General features: G+C 38.8%; 1 protein-coding gene across 1 annotated transcript; it reads right to left on the bottom strand.

Annotated features, from left to right (window-relative positions):
- Positions 1–899: 899 nt before the first annotated feature.
- On the bottom strand, positions 900–20,715 carry LOC139717797 (tumor necrosis factor alpha-induced protein 3-like). Its single transcript, XM_071629296.1, has 7 exons — positions 20,612–20,715; positions 9,199–9,380; positions 8,102–8,279; positions 6,887–7,083; positions 4,156–6,466; positions 2,660–2,737; positions 900–1,972 (listed from the first exon to the last, which is right to left on the bottom strand). The coding sequence occupies exons 2-7, from the start codon at positions 9,364–9,366 to the stop codon at positions 1,410–1,412; spliced, it is 3,495 nt and encodes a 1,164-aa protein (XP_071485397.1). The 5' UTR covers positions 9,367–9,380; positions 20,612–20,715; the 3' UTR covers positions 900–1,409.
- Positions 20,716–23,840: the final 3,125 nt, after the last annotated feature.

Below are 23,840 nucleotides of genomic sequence, written 5' to 3'. Positions count from 1 at the left end.
TGGACGAAAATTCTTGTATTGATATCATCAAGAAAATTATTGCCACTAATGTGTTAATAAAGAGATTGTATAGTTTTGGTTGAGACCCAATTTCAGGTTTCTAACATTTTTTGTTGAGATAATGAGAAACCTCTTATGAAATATGAAAGAGCATGTAATTTAATGAGAAATTCAATGTTTATTTGATGAAAATTGGTTTTGAAACGGCTGAGATATCCAAAACAGAGCGATTCTAATAAAGTGTGGGACCCACATTTTATTACGATCGCTTTGTTTTACTTTGTTTTCGGATGTTTCAGTCATTCCAAACCCTATTTTCATCAACTAATCTTTGAATTCCTCTTAAAATAGTATGCTCTGTACTATTTCATAAGTGTTTTCTTGGTATCTCGCAAAAAGTTAAAAGCCCAATTCTCATCTCCACCAATACTGTACCATCCCTTTAACCACTTTGCTGCATCAGACAAAACTTGTAGGTCATTAATTTATGAAAAATGCATTGTCAAAACTTACAGTAGAGGCCATTACAACCAAGAAAATACAATAGCTTAAATTCTTTACATATAAAAGTAGTTTAAATCTAGCCGATGAATTCTGCAATGCTTTCTATGTGAATGTGCATGACAGATCATGAATGGCAAGAGAAATCCAATATCAAACAAACATTGTTAGACATACAAAAATTGTATAAAAAAAGGTACACCTTTTGTGTTTGTGTTAGTCTATGGACTACATTCAAACCATGGATTTGATTTAAACAGCTTTTGCAAATTCGGGCCAAAGAGCATTCAAGCTCAATGTAGCATGGCGTGCTTGCAGCTTATGGCTTAGGCTAAGGCAGCAGCTGTTGCAACGTATTCTGGGCCACATTACGGTGGGGTCATATCAGCTGAGCCATGATTTGCTTGCCTGCTTTGACACACAAGGGCATGCTTTAGAATTGAGACTAAACACAGAAAAGGTGGCTAGATGTAGCTATGGACAGCAAGCATGATGCAATAAAAGGGATTCGGGTTATTTGCCGAAAGCAAAGGATTAGCAATAGCATATTTGTATCTTAAGAGGACTAAAAAAAATCCCAAACCATTTAATCATTCAAAGATAAGTTAAACTGACAAAAAAAATTGATAACAGAAAGCATTTCTTGCTAAAGACTACTCAATACTGAATTTAATTAGATAACTAAGCCTCATTTTCGTGGCAATGTGCGAAGGTAAGAATTTTGTTTTGCTCAAACGTAAGTGCTACTACATTGTATCTTCACGTTTGCATAGTCTGTCATGCAAAATCCCGAAGTCTGCAGGAAAAAAGCCCAAACACCACTGCGGAGGAGGACAAGGAAAGCAATCAAAATCTGACATAGAATCTAGATTCAAATCCTCGTATGAATTGATGACGACACAAAGCGTTCAATCCTCGACAAACCGTTCCCTGAAGCAACCATTGCAGTAGCCTTGGCACTGCTCATTGCCGTAGTTCTTGCAACCGGGCATCCTACAAAGGTCAACCTTGGCACCCAGTTCGGTCTTGTATGTCTTCTTCTTGGCTGCCTGCTGCTGGGACTTTGGCGCCACGGACTTTGGAGCCGCGGACTTTGGTGCTGCGGACTTCGGCGCTGCAGACTTCTTTTTTGTGCCATAGCTCGGCTCCTCCACTCTTTTGTAGGTGGGGTAACAATCATTGCAGTAGCCGTCTAGAATTTGCGGATTGGCCTGTTTCTTGCAGCCGAACGTTACGCACTCCATGAAGTTGGACGGGGACACAGCACGCTTGCCGCTGCCAGCTACAGTCCCAGTCGAGATGATGACTTCAGACTGTGAATTCGGGGCGAGATGGGTCTGGCGTCCTGTCTTCTGTACAGGGGCCGTCCTGCTGTGACCAATCTGGCTGTACTGGGCAACCACGTCGCGATCAAAACATTTCTCACAACGGCCATCATATCTGGGATTGCCATACTCTTGGAATGGACAGCCTGAAGAGATTTAAAGAAAAATGTTTATCATCATTAATTCACTACTGGAAGTATGACAATCACACATATGACAATAATCATTAAACATAATATGACTAAACTAAGTACCCAGTATATCACATTTGCTATTACTGTTCATTCATTCATTCAAGCATATGGTGCACTGTGCCTGGTTGATAATGTTTGCTTAACTATTTCTAGTCACCTCGGGTAAACCATTGGGTTGGCATTACTTGCCCGTTTTCTTGTGTGGGTGGGTAGGAGGACCACTTTGCCAGGTAAGCACCCTGCTCTTTACAAGGAATGAATGAAGCAGGATCATTTTGTTTAATGTTTGTGAGTTGTGGGTATATGTAACTCACACACGGGACCTCCGTTTAATGTCCTCTCCGAGGGACAGAGTGTTTTGGGCCTCTTACTAGAGGGACAGAATGCTTACACAAAACATTACTCAGTGAGACTCGGAAATCAAAACCGGTATCCTTGGATCTGGAGGCAGGCGTGCAACCAACTCAGGCATATTACCACCCTCTTGTACTGAATGTGCATATAAATATCATTATAATCATCTTTGAACTAGGAACCTCTGGATTATATTCTCATCCACCCAGCCACAGCAGCTCTTGATAAATTCAAGCATAAAAAAAAGAAAACAAACAACTTAAAGGAAATGACAATAAGTTTTACCTCCATGGGTTTTGCAGGGCCTCTTGCTTCCAGTGAATATCTTAACACTCTTTTTCTCAGCTTCAGAAATATCCATATCTGTGTGGATGGAAAAATAGCATATACAGAGGGGGGGGGGGGGGGGGGGGGGGGAGGAAGAAGGGGAGAGAGAGGGTGAAAGATGTACAAGAAGACAGATGGAGATGTAGACAAAATAATACACACAGAATGAAAGATTATCTAATACCCATTATATGAAGAGTTTGTTTGCAAAAACCGATCAGTCCATTTTTGAAGATTTTGAAGTACGGTATCTGTCATAAAATACAAAATAATACCTTTTAAATGATATGTTGGTCACTACATATAAAGGTACATTTTTGAAGTTATGGTCAAAAGAAGCAAAAATTTTCTTATCATTCTCTTTATTTTTCTTGACCTTTAATCGCAAATATCTCCATTTGACAAATATGGACTTATCGGTTTTTGCAAACAAACTCGTCATATGTAGTTTACAAGTGATATTTTTCACACTGTCCTTCTGCTAAGTTGTGACTCCTCAGTTCAGTGCTCTATCACGTTAACTTGCAAGAAGTTTCTGATAAATCAGCATCAAAAGAAAGCACTGAAGGAACATTCAAGACAATTTCTAATTTCACATCGAGTAGTACATAAACTCATACAGCCATGTAGAGATTTGTGGATTCTTGCGGTCCTAGAGCAGAATGATATAAAATTTTGTAAACCATAACTCTGAAAAACTCAAAATACAATACACTGTACAAGGATGTTGACATAGCAGGCTTACATATTCCAGTCATGTAGCTGTGTAATTCCATTACAATACCACTTGATTGACAACTTCATCTGTGTAGAATTCATGCACGCTTTCTTCTTTTGTTCCGCTTCCTTCAACACTCAATCACGCATTCTGATGTGAAGCTGCTACATCATCTTCCTTGTTCATTGTGATTTGTTATGAATTTTGACAGCATTCTTAGTCCTTATCCCAATCACTGTAAATTGTGAAACTTCGTACAAAGTATATAAAGCAATGTGCAGATGTTCAAAACAAACAAATCTGAAAATCATCAAGAAATCTCCTTCAATGAAAGTCCTACACATATTGGAGACTCTAGATTCAAGCAGTGGGTTAATCCTGATTCAATTCCAAAGTCTTGGGGAAAAAAAAAATGATGGTTATCTCGATGCACTGAATTGTTTAATGTCATTGCAGCCATACAAAACAACAGACACTCTTTTGGTCCCCACCAATTTCTGTGTGTGTGTGTGAAAACAAACTAACTATTTAACTTTGCCCCCAGTGCAACTTTGTGGTTCATCTCAATTCAGTTTCGCATTACTGTAACCTCAGAGGCATTACGATTACATAGACATCTCCTTACTACAAAAGCCACTATTTGTAGTGACAGTCATAATCCTTTGATGTCTTCAACATATTCAGCATCTTGCCACAATATGAATATCATAGAAGAGCATTCAATGCAAGTACTCACTCAGATTTTCCACCATCAGATTATCTGAATTGTGCCGAGGTCTACCCAGGTTGGCATGGCTGTCTCCATTGGGACGATACTTGGTAAATGAAGATCTCTCTTCTGCCAAGGGTTCCTTTTGGGTCATCTGGATGCCTGTTAAAATTTGATTGACGCGTGCCACAAACAGCATGCAACCATGGCAAACAACAAAGTTGGGCGGGGCAGCTGGTTCATCACACTTGGGGTGCAGGCAGCGCTGTCCAGACTTGGTTACTTTGGGCAGGGTGTGTGCATTTCCGGAGGAATGGGAGTAGATGCTGGGCGGTGGAGCAGTGGGTTGCACTCGTGCAGCAGGCATGGCTGCCAAAGGAAGAGGTGACGGGGTTCGCTTCCCAGAAGCTTTTCTCGTGTAGTGTTCTTCATAGTGCCTCATGCACATGTCACCTTCACCAAGTCCAATGCGAACCCCACTGCATCCCGGGATCGCACACATGTTCTTTTTCACAGTGAAGCACAAGGGGCCCTGGGGCTGAACGGTTCCCCTCGGCCGGTCCTTGATCTGGGCGAGCCGAGATGGGCTTGGAGGCAGCCGCGATGGGCTGGGTGGGCCAACCCTCTCTGCCATGGCTTCCTTGAAACACTTGGAGCAGAGACCGTCCTGAGCGGGTGTGGCAAACATCTCGCACCTCTCTGTCCTACATTTCCTGGGAACGGCCTGGTTCCAAAGGTGCTGCTGTTGAATATGGCTTTGGCTGGGACTTATTGGGGCTAGGACCGTTGGAGATGAGGAACTCTTCCTGCTTTCATCCTTGCCAAGCTGTTTACACACCTCTGCCTGCATCAGGTAGCATCCGCTACATAATCCCTCCTTGTCTGGACGACCTGTCAATTCGCATTCAGGTACAAGACATTTCTGTTTTCCAACCACGGGCATAAGCTCTGTCATGAGAGGCCCAACAGCAGGAGCAGCTCCCAGCTCACTCTGCCCCACTTCTTCACTCGGGTCAAACACAAATGTTCCAGAGTTAGTCTCTCCTCGGCTTGCCTTGTAGCACTTGCTGCACATACCTTCATATTTCGGATGCCCAGTGAACTCACAGTTTGGCTGGACACACTTCTTGCTGCCTACGGTAAGTTTATTGATTATGTTTGTGTTGAGATCTCCAGTCTGCTGCCACGACTGGTCTACATCAGGTGGTCCCCTGGCTTGCAGCTTAGATAAGCTTGAAGTTTGTGCCTGGGCAACAATATTGGCTTTCCTTCGAGAATTTGCTGAAGGCGCTTCGTCGTTCATGAAGTTTGTCTGCTCAAAGCACACTTTGCAGTATCCTTGGTAGTCCCTCTCTCCACTGTTTAGGCACTGTGGTGTCAGGCATCTCTCACCGCTCATCTTCTCCACGCCTGACGGCGTTTGCGCGAGACAGCGAAGGCAGTACTCATCACTTGGCTCTGCCTTTTGGTAGCGGCACCCTGCTGTTGCACAGGCAGTGTCACTCTGCTTAGAGTGTACTGCTGGTTCTGGAAGGTGCAGGCCTGTTGATGGAGGGCCAGTTATGGATGTTGCAAGTGGCCCTAGGGCATCCCTGCTGAAGGTTTGTCCAGGGATGGGTGACGCAGGGGGCTTGTCACTCCAGCTCATCTCAGAGTGCCTGGCATCAGCTTGTAGCATCTTCTCCCGTAGCTGTCTGCCATTACAGGCCGACATAACGCCTGCCTCCCTCAGCACCTTGGCGTTCTCCGGGTTGAACTGCTCCTCCGCGTAAAATCTGTACTTCACATCTGCCAGCCGCATGTACGCATCAAACACATCCAGCTCCGGCGGTAGCGTCTCGGTGGACAGCTTGGCAAAGTGGACTCCACGAAACTCTGGTATGGACTCAAGCTGCAGATACCTTCTCAGGAGAATCTCCTCATGGACCTCCTCTTCTTCTGTTAGGAAATGGACGGTCAGGGGTGCCGCCCCATAGTTAGCCAAGGGCACCACATATTTCCACTGCTGGGCTCCCTTGCCGTAAGGAATGGGGGCAGTGCAGAAAAGAGGAGTGAAGTGCATCTGGTGGAAAGCCAAGACAATGGGGTATCTGAAGCAGTCCTCTGGTTCCCAGGCAAGCGGCAGGTAAACACCAGAGAAATTGAGGGGCTGAAGAGAGGCGCCGACAGCATTCCGCCACATGTTGTCCGCCAGGACAATGATCGGCCGTCGCAGGATGTTGGCCATGACAAAGATGTGGAACTCTTCCAGGCAGGCGTATGGCAATCCCATTGGCGAGTCCATCCTGCGATCGGGACTGGAAATATCCACAACAATGTCCCACTCGGTGGACCACTCCTGTAGTCAAATAAGAGCAGAGAATGATGTTAAAGATTAGCCATTCTCTGCAAAGACACGCCTTATCACGAAGATGACCTTGAATATTACTGGCCTGAATAGAATAGAAGTACAATATTACATGACATTGTGTTTATGTTTACTTTTTTTCTACATATTCATATTTTGATATTGTCATACAGCATGATCCACTTTACAGGGGGAGACGTGCATGCAAGGAAGGATGTGATCACTATCAAATACACTTTCTTACACTTCATAACATAGGGACATAACAAACAAAAAATCGTTAGGGAAATATTCATTCTTGCCCAATATTTTCATTTAGTATTTCTTCACAGAAACAAGAAATGTGAGACATACATGCTACCACCATTCAATCAAATCCAACCCACATGCTACCAACCCAGCAATGCTTACCGTAGAGTTGTAGCGGAACCCGCTGGTTGGAATGTTGGCCGTGTCGTATCGGCTGCGATCGCGCTTCCATCGAGCCTCGTTGTTGCGGGCAAACTCCCCCATCATTACCTCATGAAGCAACGTTCGAAGGTGGAGCTCGGTGTCTTCAACTCCCCACAAAGCCAGCGAGATCGCATGAAGCAAACAATTACCATCACCTGACAGAGGGAGACCACGTGATCAAAAATGTCCAATTACTGTCATCAGTCACGAATAAAAAAGACTCCTGGCTGTAAACACAGGAACCAGAAAGTTTGACTGTATCTCGCTAACGCTCCTTGAGATTCATTGGCTGTTTTTCTGCTGTGTCGTTTATCTTTTCTAAAGTTAAAGGGATGGTTAAGTTTTGCTTGAGATGGGGATTCAGGTTTTAAATTTTAGTGAGATAATTAGGAACCACTCATAAGAAATATGAAAAGATGAAGGCTGGATATGTCAGCAATTGCAAAACCAGTTCTCATCAAATAAACTTTTATTTCCTCCTAGAATTGTATGCTCTTTAATATTTCATATAAGAGGTTCCTAATTATCTTGCAAAAAGTTAAAACCACAATCCCCACCTCAACCAATACTATACCATCTCTTTAAACAATATCTAGATTAGTCAATTTGGAGAGTTTATCAAATTATTTGGCAAGCATACACAACATGCTCAGGCATGTTACTTCGGTGCTAAAGATCTATTGACCACCAGATACCTACATAATTCACACAAAACATTACTACAAACATATTGAGAGTGACTGAGATGCTTCAAGGAAAGGGAAGCAGCGGAAGGCAAGGGAAATAAAACTTTTCCCAAATCTACCTTTGCCATGTGTGAGTCCAAAATATGTAGTAAAATCTATACTCATTTAATCTTCACTAAGACAGAACCACAGTGAAGTAGTACTGAGTTGTTCTGAATCAGTGTGTCTTAAGATAAAAAAAACAAACAAACAAACAAGTGAACAAGCATGAGGATATTAAGAAAAGTATCATAAAACTGTGAATGCGCTTGCTTTTTTCACATCAGGTTACATAAGATACTGGAATAAACAAGCTTTGGCACATTTAAAAGTGAAACTTAAGAAAATAGTTTCGAAACCACTGTCAGAAAGATTCAAAAGTACTATATAAGATGTATGCTTGGACAGGTTGGGTCTTATTTTCCAGACCACACTGACCATCACTGACCTGTGGTGGACATAGGGTAGAGAGGGGCTACGGGTCCGGGGAGTGGGTTCAGGACACCGCGGTATGTCAAGACACTTTCAAAGGTGAGATCCACGAGTTCTTGTTTCAGATACGCAACAAAGTCCTGCGAGTAGGTATCCCAGAAGTATGGAAGCGATGCTGTGTAGGAGTTCATTTCCTGCGCCACAACAAGAAAACATTACAAAGTGAGTCAAACATACTACTGGCATGATAACCTGAGCATTGTTTGAATTAGAAAGTTGGAGGAGACAGTATAGATATTTTCTTTTCCTTTCTTTAAAAGAGATAAAATGTCTGTTTTACCTACTGAGATTGAGGATGAGGACAAGCTAATTTTGCTATTAAGACCTCCAAACGTATTTCCCGTAGACACCTGCCCGAGTACAGTCCGTCCTCTACTACATGTCAAGACCAACGCTCATCCAGATAAGGGATTCGGCCAGATATGGGAGACTCAATGTTTAATGCAACTGCCTACCCATGGTACACGTAGCTACATGTAACCTATTGCAGGTAGCATACAAACACTGAAAATCTTTCTCTGCAAGAATGAATGTTATTTTGATGAAAATCTGATGTGAATATACAGTACCCCATGTGATTTAATTATTTTGGGAATAATATCTAATTCAAGTGGATTTGGGTAAATTTTGTTTGTGTTTGAAATTCCCCTTTTCCCCATAATTATTAGATTGAAAAGAAAAGAAAAAGTCATGGCAAGATCGTGTTCGGATAACAGAGAGATCCAGATAAAAGGAGGCTATATACGAAGAGGTTGGACTGTATACGCGGGACTAGTCTTCAACAAGTTACTGTAAAAGTGGATATTTTCACGCGACTAATTTTTTGCGCTTGGTCGCGTAAGAAAAGTTTCGCATGTTTTTAATACCATGAAATCAAGACATCAACTACTGGAACTTATGACAAGCAAAAATATTCGCTTGCTTCTATTTATGCGCTAGCTTCTGGTTGAGTGAAATACGTGAAAATTTCCACTTTTACAGTAAGATAATTTTTAACCAACTGAAAAATTAAGACATTGCCACTCTGAGGCAAGTCTTTTATGCTCCACTTACCCCTAAATAGGAAAGTTTGAATGGGCCATGGGCCTTGTGGACACTGTGCTCGACCTGGTCCCAGATCCTCACGACTTTCTGCGGGTCGGCGTCCCCCACCCTGGGTGGAAGACCGAGAGGCGAGCGCTTCTCTCGAGCGGACGGTTTATCTTCTGGATGCGGCGTCATAGCTGGGATGTTGTCTGTGCAGAAGATGAGATTACAACAAACATGTTGATAAATCATAGAAATAATAATGTTTGTTAACAGTGATGATGATGATGATATTTAAAATGATAAACGGCATTCACGGGAGCACCGTTTACGCTCACTTTCTTCGAGCCTTGCAAAAAGCGTTTGAGACTGCTTCACTGACGTCAGCAGCGGAAGTTCTGGCCTGAATGTGTGCGCTGTTCATGTTTCGACTGGCCACGTGTTTTAATAGCATCTAAAATGCGTGATAATAACATTTTGATTATTCTATTAATACACGCAAATGGACTGTCGACAATGATAAAAACACAAGTATCAACAAATTGTTGACAAAATCGAATTGTATGGTAATGAGTTCTCCATGCATTGATGTGTCTGTGTACGTACAGTATACCATATGTACCCACAGGGAGCTCGAGGGATTACTGTAAAACGAGGAATGCTTGCTTGCATTTTAATTTCGCGAATTTCGCGAGCGCCAAGATTCGCGAAATTAAAATGCACGCGAAATATCTTATCTACACTATATACATTGAACGCAAGTGGCAATTCCCGAAAATTTCTTGCCACGAAAAAGGCCGTCGGCTCCAATTCGCAAAAATTTTGTGCTGCGAATATATCACGTTTTACAGTAACATTTGCAGATTGTACATTGTGCAGTACAGTATTCGAAATTTTGGCTGGCCTGGTGCACACATTTTCACATGAACTGGAAAGGCAATGGAGATGATGTCATTTGAAGGCGTATGTGATGTAAGTTGCATTTATATGTCCCCATGAACCGTGATATTAAAGTCAGAAACACCGATGGTATATTTGTGCGTTTTGAAACGACGTTTAAAACTGTGTTTATGTCAAAATGAGAAAGGACGCAACCGCGTTTTGAACTAAACATGTATCAAAATGTTGATTTTAACCCAAAAAGGGGAAGTATAAACACAGCCTAAATGACTCTAAATCAAGATAATAGTATGTTGTTATCTTACAGATTGTAAATTTGTATTAAGAATGTCAAGATGTTGTGGGTTGGGTAACAGTTTGTTATTCTGAAGGTCCATTTATTCAAAATTGAAATATGGTTTGTGATTCAAATTCCAAAGGTTTGTTAATCCTAAAATGAAACAAATGTTTGTTATTCCAAAGGTCCATTAACCCAAAAAATGAGATAAGGTTCGTAATTTCAAAGGTTTGTTAACATGCTCTTTCTTTTCCTCATTGGACTAACAAAGTTTATTTCCTTTTTTGGATGAGCACACCCTTCAGAGTAACAAACCTTATTTCATTTAAGGATTAATGACCCTCTGGAAAAAGCAAACATTACCCATGGGGTGTGCAGCCCACAAAATCAAGTACCGTATAAGTTATTATTTTCGCGAATTTCCCAAATCACTGTTGGACCGCAAACTTACGAACGCATATATTTCCAATACATAAACACATCATCGTAGAGAGTTGATGTTTTCTTTTTGTGTGTAACATATAGCATTAGTACTTGGTGGTTCATTTGATTTTTTTTTTAGTGAACTTACGATAGCTTCAGTGTCAAAATCACACAAACAACATCTTGCGAAAATGTCCATGACCTCGTCATTCACGAAAATATTGGTATAATGCAAAAAAAAAAAAAAGAATGACTTACACAGTATGACTGTGATGAGATGATGGTGACAAGAGCAAAAAAGATATGATTTACATTGCTGCTGAGAATTAAAAATAAAATAGTAACTCACTGTATTATACATAATACAAAATGTACATAGCTTTGCCAGTATCCTATTCTACAGTCGATTTATTTTGACATAAAATATTACTTCATCCTGATATCTCTCCCCCCCCCCCAAAAAAAAAAAAATGAACCACCTACTAATGCTTATATTTACACAAAAAAATCAACTCTCTGAGATAATAATAATAATAATTAATAATACAGGGTACTTATAATGCGCCAGTTCCACATAGTTAACGTGCTCAAGGCGCAGTAGAAGAAGTAAGTTATGAAATATAATCTGTTTTAAATGTATGTTGAGCTCTCAAACTTTACAACATCACACTAACCAGTTGAATATCACTTCACAACTCTTTTGATATTTTTTTTTTCAAATGTGTGAGAATACTATCAATTTAAAGTAATATCATTCGTCAAAGCAGATTCACATTATATAATTGTAAAACATTAAATATTTACAATGAAGCATTTGATAACTGGAGCCAATGGCCTCTTTCGTTGCATGAAACTTTTGTGAATTGTCAATGGTATTCAATGTATTGTGTAAGACAAGAACTTTTGCAGATCTGGGCTTCTCGCCAAATTTGAAAAAGTTTCATGCCTGCCCACAAATTTTGTTTTACAGTAAAGGTACACCTATGGAAACACTTAAATGTAGGGGGTACAGGTGTAAGTTGCAAAAGCTATACGGCTTGTCATCTTCAGCTGAATTGAATATTAAAATCTATAAAAACCTAACAAATTTTCACTTACTTGTTATTGATACAATTATTTTGGAAGGCAAGCCAGGATTACAACCTTTGAATGAATGAAGTTTAGCTATAATAATGTTATGAGCTTTGTCAATCTATTAACATGTACATGTATATTTCCTTGCATGCCTAGTTTGTATGGTAGATAGCAAAACAAGGTTACTATTTAAATATCAAATATGTGCAAGCACAGCTTCATAGCAAAAGCTGCAATCTTGCCTTACGATGTCTAACATCGCAGTCACCAAACTATATTCCAAGCATCACATGTTCTAAGAACAGGCGAGTTGAAAGAATCAGTAATTGTTCCACAGGGGAAAATAGCCATAAACTGACTACCATTCATGCAAAAAAAAAAAGTGGCCTACAAGATCAAGTTGCTTTACCCGTATCTTACAATCTGTCACCTTTTGTGCAGCATATATCTAGGCTTTAATTTAAGGTCAACCTTTCAAACATTTCGAACCATAATGACTGTAGCTGAGTTACCTTGTATGAAAGATTTTACCACAAAGACGACAACGGCTGGTTTAGTAATGTTTTCAAATTCACAACTACTGTATATCTAACTGCATCGCAACTGACAAGCTTTTCAACAAACATGTTCCTACAATGCAAATATTTGATCTTTAAAGGGATGGTATAGTTTTGGTTGAGATGAGGGGTTAGATTTTATCTGTTTGCGAGATAATTAAAAACCATGTATGAAATATTACAGAGCATACAAATATAAGAGGAAATCAAAGTTTATTTACAAGACGAAAATCAGTTTTGAAATGCTGAGATATCCAAAAAGAAATAAAACAAAGTGCACATGGTCCTCATAAAAGGTGGGTTCTGCATATTTCAGTCATTTCAAAACTGATTATCATCAAAGGAACTTTGAATTCCTCTTAGAATTGTATTCTTAGAAGTGTTTCTCATTATCTCACATAAAAGTACCATCTCAACCAAAATTACACATTCCCTTTAATACTTTAATAATCCAATCTTCATGCATTAGTCATAGCCATGTCATGAAAGCCTCAGACAAGCTTTTCAGTCACTTTATCCGACATTTGTTTATGTCATTTTCTTACCAGAAAAGCACGGCGATGATTGGGATTACAGAAGGTACATATGAATGATCCGGCACAACACCAATATAAAGCATGTATGAAGGTCCAATGTGATACAAAAAGGGGCAAGTACATTTGTATTCCACTGGTAAGTTTACACTGAACACATGTTCACAGCAATCATCACTTTCCATACAGTATCATGCATGATATAGCCTGAGCGACAAGATCCAATTGAATTAAGCCATTGTTTAGTAGGTGATACACACTGGTCACTATAATCTCCTTGCAAACACACGCTGGAAGCAGACAAAACTTGTTTCTGGTCTTCTATGCACCGTGCCATTACTGTTTAATCCTACTGAGTGTAAAGAAGTATATATACTTGTGCCAATATCAACAAACAAAATGCCCCTTTTTCTTTCCAAAAAAACTTTGCAGGCATACAATGTAGCACTCATACATAATGCACCCTGGTGATTCCCCAGCATGCCGCAATAGTGCTAAATATAGCCTGCCATTGTCATTCATGGTAAGTGGTGCGCTGCCCCGCAGATTAAGTACATGTAGGCCGCACAACAGATTTTGGGGGAATACCCTCCCTGATTGTGATGTCACAGTAGTTCGATCGGTAGACGCGTGCTTTGCTGAATAACGTTCATGGGGGTGGGTCGGAAAGGAATTACAGGAAATGTGTCTGCTATTCATCATCACTGAGGAAATGAAGGGGGGAGGTGGGGGGTGGGGGTTGTGAGTGATTAGAGTATAACACACATGTCTAGAATTCTTACAGAACTAATCACCTTATTCTATGGGTACATACCATGCATGTACATGGGGCCATTTTATACAACATTCCATAACTGTCATTACATGTCACAGCTTGTTGTTGTTGGTGGTGGTGGTAGGAATTAAAGGGGCAAGAAGGGGGACTATGGAGCTTTGGGGTAGATTGAGTCCCTTTGTAAATAAAGGAACTATAATTTGGGGTAGGGGGATAAGAAAGGGTCTCCTGTGGCAGGTACTGGCCCACAATGCACTAGGACACTTATTTTGCATTCAAGTCTACGTTTATGTAAGTGTGTGTTTATGTGCTTGGAGGGAAACAGTGGGCAATGTTTACCAGCAAGTGTACGTGTCAACAATCTTCCCACAATGGGTCTTTAGAGAACAAACTTTGTAACCACAGAGATTCTAGTTTTAATTCATGCACTGCAGAAGAGCTAGAGGTTACTTCTTTAAAAATGTCTCCTTGAAATGTGACATCCCCCCCAAAAAAAAAGAAAAAAAAAACTTTGCATATTTTTGTTTTAAATTAGCAAATGTTATTGTTATTCTGATTTGGGGCAAAAAAGATTTAAGCACTTCCATCTAATCTTTCTCCAATACGAGATAAAAAAAAAATATAACAAAATGTTACAACTAATATACCATAAATATTTCTGAGGGCAAGTAGTATTCACAAACTTGTTTGCAATGTTCTGAGTGGCCCACGAGAGCTCCAGAATAGTTTGGAAGAAATATCACTTTGACAACTTGACAAGACAAACTCATCCAATATTATGCTTCCGCTATTACTGTGTAATGATTAAAACACACGGAGGTGCATGCTGGGATATTGTAGGCTCCCTTTCCTTCCTGTGACATAATAACTAAAGCACACTCCAGGATACAACTTTTCTTACCCAAACTCCATGAACTTTGTAAATTGTATACGTAATCCCACGTGCAACATTGGTCAAGCACTCTGAAATTCTCTCACATCACACTTCTTGGAAGTTGCGAGTGTCTTGGCTTGGACACTACAGGGATATTTGACGCAAGTATGTATTCCGATACGTATACGTAGTATCAGTGGGTCAGATGGGGATTTACATATTTTGCTTGTATACACAGCAACTAAAATTCCCTGGCATGTGTGTTGGCCGCCAGCCGGAAAAAGTGGCACGACATGATTCAAAACAAAAAACATCCATTTATCGGATCTGTATTACACAGGGATAAGACAAAGCAGTCATGGCAGATTCTTGACCACGCATTTAAAGGGTCAGGTCAGTGTTGGACAAAAATATCAAAACTTTATTACAATGTGTACATAAAGTCTATGGCATACCCAATGGTGATATATCCCTTAGTCTACTCCCACTTTGTTAAATAGCCATTTAGTCTCAACCCACATGGTCTAATCCCACTTCGTCTATAACCAGTTTGTTTTAATAATGACCATTTTGAATAGTCCAATTGCCACTTCGCCTCATTACCATTTGGTCTACTTCCAATGGGCTATGCCCATTTTGTCTAATACCCCCAGTTTATTAGACAAAATGGGGAAAAAAATCCAAGGAGTCAAAATTGCAATTAGACCATTTGGTCATTAGACAAAATGATAATAAGCCAAACTGGACATTAGACCAAGTGAGGACTAGACAAAACAGGCATTAGACGAAATTGATAGTAGACGTATGAGGTTTGCCAAAGTGGTGTTCTATCAGATGCATACGAGTAAAAGACCCTTACATTTTACATAAGAACATATTGAAAAGAGCAACTGTACCATAATCTACATTGTATGCCTTTTTCCCACTAGAAACGGAGATATATATTCAAATGTCTGTAATTTGATTCTTATCATAAAGAATAAATATCGGGGAAATACCTTTTTAATAATGCACATTTTCTGATTATATACCCATTCATATGTATCAGAGATCAATAAAATTCAAAATATACGTCTGACTGGTGACAACTCAAAAAAAGAAAAAAAGAAGAAGTTCATATATGGGGACAAGTTACCTGTATTGTATGCACTCCACTGAAAATCTAAATTCATTCAGATACACACGGTAACACTGTCACAGCTAGCTGGATATTGTAGTTGGGCATTCTTTAACCACAACTGGTTTCTCTCAGGAGGTTCAAAATAGTTTGGTGCGTCAAAATTCATACAAGGTTTATTTCGGGTCTTAACTGTGCTAAAAATAAGAGATTAAAATACAAAGATAGACACAGTTCATTTGATGAGTCATTGCACACTTTCAGATATTACAGAGCCATAATTGTAATAATCATGATGGTCCCTGTATTTTTGCAGGGCTCCACACTAACTTTTTTTTTTTAAATGGCCCGAAAAAAAGAAACAATGAAAAACATTAAAAATCCTGTTTTTTTTTTTTTCTTAATGAGTCACACACACGCTGCATGCATTTCCGGCCCAAAAAGTTACAAATTTATTGACATACTTTTCAAAAACTTTTGGGTTGCCAGAGGCAGGCCACCCAATTTGCCCTTTTTTGAAATTTGGTGGCCCAACTTTCATTTTGGTGGCCCTGGGCCACCGGGCCACCATTAGTGTTAAGCCCTGATTTTTGTATGGAACCCATTCATTAAAAAAAAAGAAAAAAGGAAGAGAATAATTTCACCCTAAACACACATCACGAACAAATTGAGGGAATGTGTGTACTTTTTCCAAAATATTTGTGGCATTTTCTTGTTAAATATTTTCCTTATAAAAATATTGTTCTAGATGCATGTGACATCATTATCTGCACTTTATCTTCTCACCCAGCAGTGACTGCTATCAGAAACCGATAACTTTGAACGATATGTCTGATTCTCATCAAATTTTCACTGACGCGTTCTACTGATATTGCTGCATTCACTCAATCCATGTATCAAGGTGAAGAGAGTGCAGTGAGTGTATGACTTACAAATGGTGGGCCTTTCTCTCGCTACCATTGCACTGATATTTCCTGGACAATATTATCTATAGAGGAATGAAACTCAAATGAGATATCATATGAAACTCGTCACTTGATGACAAGTTAGGTGATACGCTGGGGGGATCATCACATATTGGTCACCCGTGATCGACAATGAAAAGGATGTGGATAGCAACTTTAAGTTATATTGAGATACATTCCTGAAGTCCAGTTCTTTATACCTACATAATTCATATCATATTGTCTCTGTCATGCAACACCAAATGGAAATTCTTTGCATTTGTCTGCGTGTGCGAGTAAGTCAAATTTAGAGGCTATCAAACTGATTATTTACTAAGAGGTCTTTGAAATGAAGAAATTAAAAATATGGTAATAAAGTCTATAAAGGGTCTCCCTGACTTTAACATTAATTAGCATTTCAAATATGAACTTTGACTCTTAATTTGCATTTTCAACCAAGACGACTATGTCTCATCTTGTCATCAGATCAGTTCGGTGAACTCTATACGCCTGCAAAATTTTGCAGCAATCATAGCAATAGAGTCTCCAACACAAAACAAAGGGAAATACCTCACGCATTGTGACCTTGCCGCGCCCCCAAATACTGTAACTATTTGTTTACATGCAGAGCACCACTGCAACAAAATATTGAAAGGCTTGAATTTAGCCTGTGCTGAGCTTGCCGATGTAACACACAGAATTGCAGGGCTGAGTACTGCAATTGAGGCCAGGTTCGGCCTGGGCGCAGCCCGGGCTCGGCCAGCCCTGCACTGTAAACGGGTTCTACAAAAGCTGCTGTACATTCCTTTTGTTAGAACATAAAGATACAAAATAATGTTTTTGAAATCCCGCAGACTCAGGAACAGGAAACATGGCAGCCCTGCACTCATCATGATTTATTAGGAAGCATTCCAAACTGCTTTACCACATTTCGGTGAATGTGGTTATCACAATAACAGTCAGCTTCCGTTACTGTTGATTTCTTCCACTTGGACACATGTGCTAGGGTAGGGATGCCCTGGAATTTCTTCTTTTTTTTTTAAAATGAAAGTGTTGCATGTGACCCTTTACAACAATGCACCTCGCTATCCTATATTATACAATGTTGATTATGCTAAATATAATGTGAATAGCTATACATGTGCTACCATGAACAGAATGAAAGTTGCGTGTATGGAGTGGTGTGTCCCCGCAAAATAACAACAAAAAAAGCATGGCCTGGATAGTAATGGTACAAGTAGTATTAAGACGGTAACTATGTCTGCCATTATCTAGTCTCACGCCCGAGGAAGGACTCTTCATGACTAGAACTAGGAAGTGAAAATCTTCTGTAATAGCTCTGCAACCATTCATGGACAAAACCAAGTACACCTTGTTCCTTGTTCACTCTATAATGGCATCAGCTCATCAATTGTTGACCAGGAAAGTTTCTCTTTACTGTCAAATGCTGTCAGTCATAATTTTCATATATTGGCTTCATTTTCATGAATTTTTGCAAGTCACGTGACGTTCTAGCAACAAACAAGATGTCAAAAAATTGCCCCCTGAAAATATACCTGAATATGGGCAATTCCGCAGTTAGGTGGACATGACATGGATAAAAGAAATGTGCCTCTTTATCTTACTCTTTAATCTAGGTATCAACTAATGCCATGGATGTTCACCAATCATTAAGGTCTTTCAAATTCAGTAGATTTTATCTTTCGTATTGATTGATTTCGCGGGATCTAAAACCATCATTTAAAATATACATGTGGGACTGGGGATGCTGAAATTCACTTAAATGCAAATTACAGTGGGTTCCTTTGAAATTTTTTCCTCAAAGTTTTGCTAAAGGGTAAAAGAAATACATTTAAATACTCCAGAAGTCATGTGACATTTTGTTAATTACAAAAGGGTGAAATGACCTGCGGAATTACTCCGGACAAATGTAACGTTACTAACCATAACGTTACTAACCATGCTTTTGGGGGTCTAGCTAAGAAATTATTGGTCGAACTGCTAAAAAACATTGTGTGAACATTTGTCATGATGCAATAATTGAAATTAATGCAACACTTTGTTTGAAGTAACTTGAATTTTTGCACACTTTTTGTTACAAGACATTGATTTTTTTGTCATGTCCTTTTTTCGTAACGTTACTAACCAGCCCTTTAAGTTGCCATAGCAATGCTGTTATTTCTTGGATTGTATTCATTCTTTTTTGTATCATAAACCTGGGAATGATGAACATGTTTTTGACATAATTTTGGCTTGAAATGAATAAATGGTAATTTAGTAGTAAAAACAAATATCTAAATTTGTTCAAATGTAACGTTACTAACCGCGGAATTGCCCATTATGCATTGTACAAAAATAACATGGAAATCTCCAAGGTAGAAAATTAGTGAGTTTGTTTGTTGAAAGAAATGGCACAAGATTTTTAATTCTGTCAAAGCTGCAGTTTTTTATCCAAAATCTAAACACTCACATATCGTTTTACTCAGAACTGATCTTACTGACTGATGGAAATGGTAAACTTTGTTAGTTTGTTTGTATGTCATTGTTTTTTTTTTTCTCTCTCTCTTTTAGAAGAAGCAACCACAGATGCCTCATCCATGAAAAACATTTATATTTAAAATATTGGATGGCTATGAATGGGATACCGGGGAATATTGCACCAGTTAACAAGTTAGGGCCAATATTGCATGAACCGAAGATGAGTGCAATATTGACCCTAACGAGTGCAATATTCCCTGGTATTCCATGAATTACTGCCATCCAATATAATGGTAAAATGTCTATCTTGAACATTTTGAACAGTTCTTGCGATAAAAAATTGACTTCTATTTTACATGCTTTGTCTATGGGAGCGCAGGTGACGAGTTGTAGGCCCCTTCCTTAGCGCACAATCAATGCATCATTCGTGTTTGAGTACAACAGCTGCAAATTTCTTGCATCAATCAGTGAACTTGTGGTTCTATTAATTGGAATCTTCAGCATTTTTCCTGTATGAGAGTGGCATTTCATAGAATTTCGGTGATGAAATGTGATTCAAACGTGCATAAATAATCATTAACTATGACGAGGTGCAGGTCACTCAACTTTAAAATCTGAGGTAAAATGTGAATTTCTTCACGTTTTTAAATTTTCATGTCACTTTTTTTTTCTTTTTTGCGATTTTGGTCCACACATTGCTCTTTGACTATGAGGCTAATCTATGAAGTCTCTTGTGTACTGAACGTTACTAGTAATAGACTATAGTTTAACAGTACGCAAAAGTGTGCGTGTCCTGAATTTATACCAAGCTGTCCAGTAATACCAATTACCATACGTCCATACCTGTGACCGAGTATAAATTGACTGTACACTTAGCACGGGTAAATTTACTTCTTTTTTTTTTAGTATTAACTGTTAGGCATTAACATTGCCATTCCACTAGTGTTAAAATCCATATTTTCAGACAATAATTCCATACAATTAAATCTATATAGCGTACTTTGCCTTATCTAATTGCTGCTTCCACATCAACAACTGTAACGCAGTGACAATGTCAATGAATGGTTAGAGAGGTTTGTTTGTGAGGTACGAGGTTGTGCCACATGCTTGCAAGTTGCAGTACCTTACTGTTGAATAATGTGTGCAATCGCCTTTGAGTACGACTCCTACTACGAGTACCTTGTCCTTATCGTATGAGACTTGCTCTTCTACGTCTAAAGTCTTGCTGATGGTCGCGATGTCGCATACATCGCGACGTAACGACACGTATCTGCATGAATATTAGCACTGTCACGAGTAGACAGCCATGTTGTTGTATTTTGCCAATTGCAACGTTGGCACAGTCTACCACATACATTGCCATTATTACTGCAATAGCCATATTGGAACTTAGCATTCAATCTAAATCCTCAGCAGTGGCAAAGGACACAGACATTTCTTTTCGCCTATCGCACATACAATGATCAGGATTTAAACTCACAAACTTACCAACTGGAGAAATACGTCCGGTTAATTTTCAAACAGAAAGAGAGTGGGGAAATTTCAGATGAATTCGAACGTAAACAAGGCATACAGCAACACGCATTCTACCACATACATAGTGTATACGTTATGCGGCAAAACCGGGCGAGTTTTTACGGGGATTTCCCTTCTGCCATACCTATTGCATTTTTTGGACTATACCACTTTTTATAGGTACTTTTTGAATAAATGGTATAATATTTTTCTCTTTTGCACCACAAAAACCAGTTATTAACCAATTTTTTTAGTACGTCTGATATATAAAAGATACAATTTATTAGAATATATTGCTATAGAAATATCTAACAACGTTTTTTACGATTAAATAATCTAGACATACCCCCATTTTCTCTCAAAAGAAAGGGTGCTAAATGATGTCATCGTATTGTTTTTTTCTCGTCCTACTTCCTAACGTAACGGCACGGTTAAACCGTAGCTCACACAATTCCTTACCAGTACGTTGAGACCATCAGGTCAAAACACAATCTTTATTAAGAAAAAAAAAATCAATTTGAGGGAAAAAAACATTTCAAAGTTGGTTTCAATAACTGAAAAAAGTAAACGAAGACTAGAGAACAGATTAGAAATCGAATAGACAGTGAATGCATTTCCAAGTTTCCAATTGTTTCATGATTTTATTTCATGTTTATTTATAAGGGTACAAAACACATGCAAAAAAAAAAATACACATATTCTAAACGCCTCAAAAGTGTATTAACACACAATCAGTTGTGCCCTACTTACTAATAAATGTTTGTGAAAATCAACGTTTGGTCACTTCAAAACATAAAATTGTTTAAATGACAAGAATTTGAAATGTTATTGCAACTCCAAGTCGAGCATTGACCTGAATTTTTTATTAAGATATGCGCATTGGGCAGGCATGTGAAAATGAAACAAATGAATCAATTTGTAAATACAATAATGATACTGATGATGACAATGACAACAATACTTTTATAGGTTTTCCTGGCCAATTTCATTCTTTTGTCATTAAATTTCATAGTAGAAGCATTCATTTTCGTTAAATTCGCTCAGGCATCGAAATACCGTAATTCGATCTTTTTTCTTCGTTCAAATTGACAAATTCGGCAACCGATTTCGCATTTGCGCATTCTAAAACATGGAATGTGAATACATTTTAAGCAACGGTTATTCAACTCCGTCTCCACTTGTCGACAGCTCGTCGTCCAAAGAATTCAGGTTCGCACAAGATTAATGTGCTTTGATATTGAATGTTAATAACGACTACATGTGGATCACACAATGATAATGCAAAATAGTAGTATGTAAATTTGAATGAAGATGGCAAATCAGTATAGGCTCCCTATTATGATGATCATAATTAGGATAAAGATGTCAAAATTAATGAAGGCTACATGATAAAAACAATGATGATAATAATGATAATTCATATCGTAACCTTCTGCTAAAATTAATTGTATGAGGAACATAACTGGGGCAACGTCTTATGCGCCAATCAAAGAGAAGCATAAAATCGAACCAAGATGTGCTTGCTCATTCGATACATCATACCCAAAGTATTAGATGCTTTGATGAGAATCATAATGGAGAACGTGATCCTAAAATATTCTTAAGTGCAATTCTCAAACATTTTAAAGAAGGCATAAGTCCATCACCATACATACATACATACATTATATATATATATATATATATATATATATATATATATATAACAATTCCACTGATATCTCAATTGTTGCATAAGAAAAAATAATGTGTGTGTGTGTGTGTGTGTGTGTGTGTGTATTCTACACCCTGTGAAGCCAGTCAAAGGGATGGTATAGTTTTGATTGAGATGGGGTTTCACTTTTTTTTTGCGAGATAATTAGAAATCACTTATATGAAATATTGAAGAGCATACATTTATTCTGAGAGGAATTAAGCTTTTATCTGATGAAAAATCGGTTTGGAAATGGCTGAGATACAAAAAAAACGGACAAAGAAAGAAAGAAACAAACAAAATAAAGGAAAATATAAAGTGGTCCTACGTGGATCCCATCATTATCATTAGGACCACTCTGTTTTACTTTGTTTGATTTGTTTTGATATTTGTTCTTTTATCTGACTGCATGGCAATGACTTAATAACAACGTTCTAATATGCTTTTACCCCGGGATTTTACATTTATTTTGTGCTTTTTGCACACAATGTAGGCCTATACATGGACGTGAATTAAGTTTGGGGTTCTTCGCTGAAAACAGGATAATAGGCCTATAAAGACGTTGACTTGAACGTTAAAAAAGATAATATGGACCCTATGTGGTTGCGGATATAGCTTTTTACACATGAATCAGTGAGAGTCATCTCCCTGCATCTCTCTAAAGGTTTCTAAAATTTAGATGAGGGACGAATCCAAAATTAGATTGAAGATCTCAGTCTGATAGATTTAGAAGTCAATCTAAATTTTAAGACTGATTTTGGATGTGTCCCTATAACAACAATCTCTATCGTCCTGTCTATAGATTGATTTCCAATCTAAGTAATTTGGAGAGATGGATTTAAGACATTCGGACTAGAACGTCACAATGGTTGTTGGATATAGGATTTTGTCCGTGTATACGTTATATACAACACCATGCACAGCAGTGACTGATGCATTCAAATATTGCACAGGACGAATCCCGGGGCAAACTTACCCAGTGTAACCCCAAAGGAGTCATGGGGGAATGAGACTCTCCAAAACTGCTCCGTCATCCCGGATTCCCGGACAGTAACAATCCGTCCCGCTGCCGCTAGCTATCCGGACATGATCCTCTTCGTCACGCACCTTGTCGTGCATACCCAGCAGGAAATCAAACAAACGTGAAAACATACGGACCACTGCGGGAATATGACGAGTTGTGAATTTTGAAAGTCTATGAGGATTTCAGAATTCAGCATGGAAGGGGTTAATAGTATCGCTGTAAGTGTCCTGATATACGATAATACGCAAGCAGGACCGAGAACCTGCGAAGGAGACACAATTCAAGCATAAAAACGTTTATAGTTTCGAAAGCATGACAAAATGTCGGACAAACTAAGGGTAACATTCGAATGATGTGTTGTGGTCATTGCACATTTCAAAAGGGTAAACACTCTGGGAATCTGGGATTCATTCTTTTTTATTTTAATAATGTACAGGGCGTATTATGATGGTTAATACCAACCTATATGGGCCTCATGTTCACAT

The sequence above is a fragment of the Diadema antillarum genome, unplaced genomic scaffold (assembly GCF_040938485.1).
Source record: "Diadema antillarum isolate AM-2024a unplaced genomic scaffold, OU_Dant_1.0 scf00000082, whole genome shotgun sequence".
NCBI lineage: Eukaryota > Metazoa > Echinodermata > Echinoidea > Diadematoida > Diadematidae > Diadema > Diadema antillarum.
Note: the sequence above shows the minus strand (reverse complement) of the source record. Positions and strands in the feature narration are given on the sequence as shown.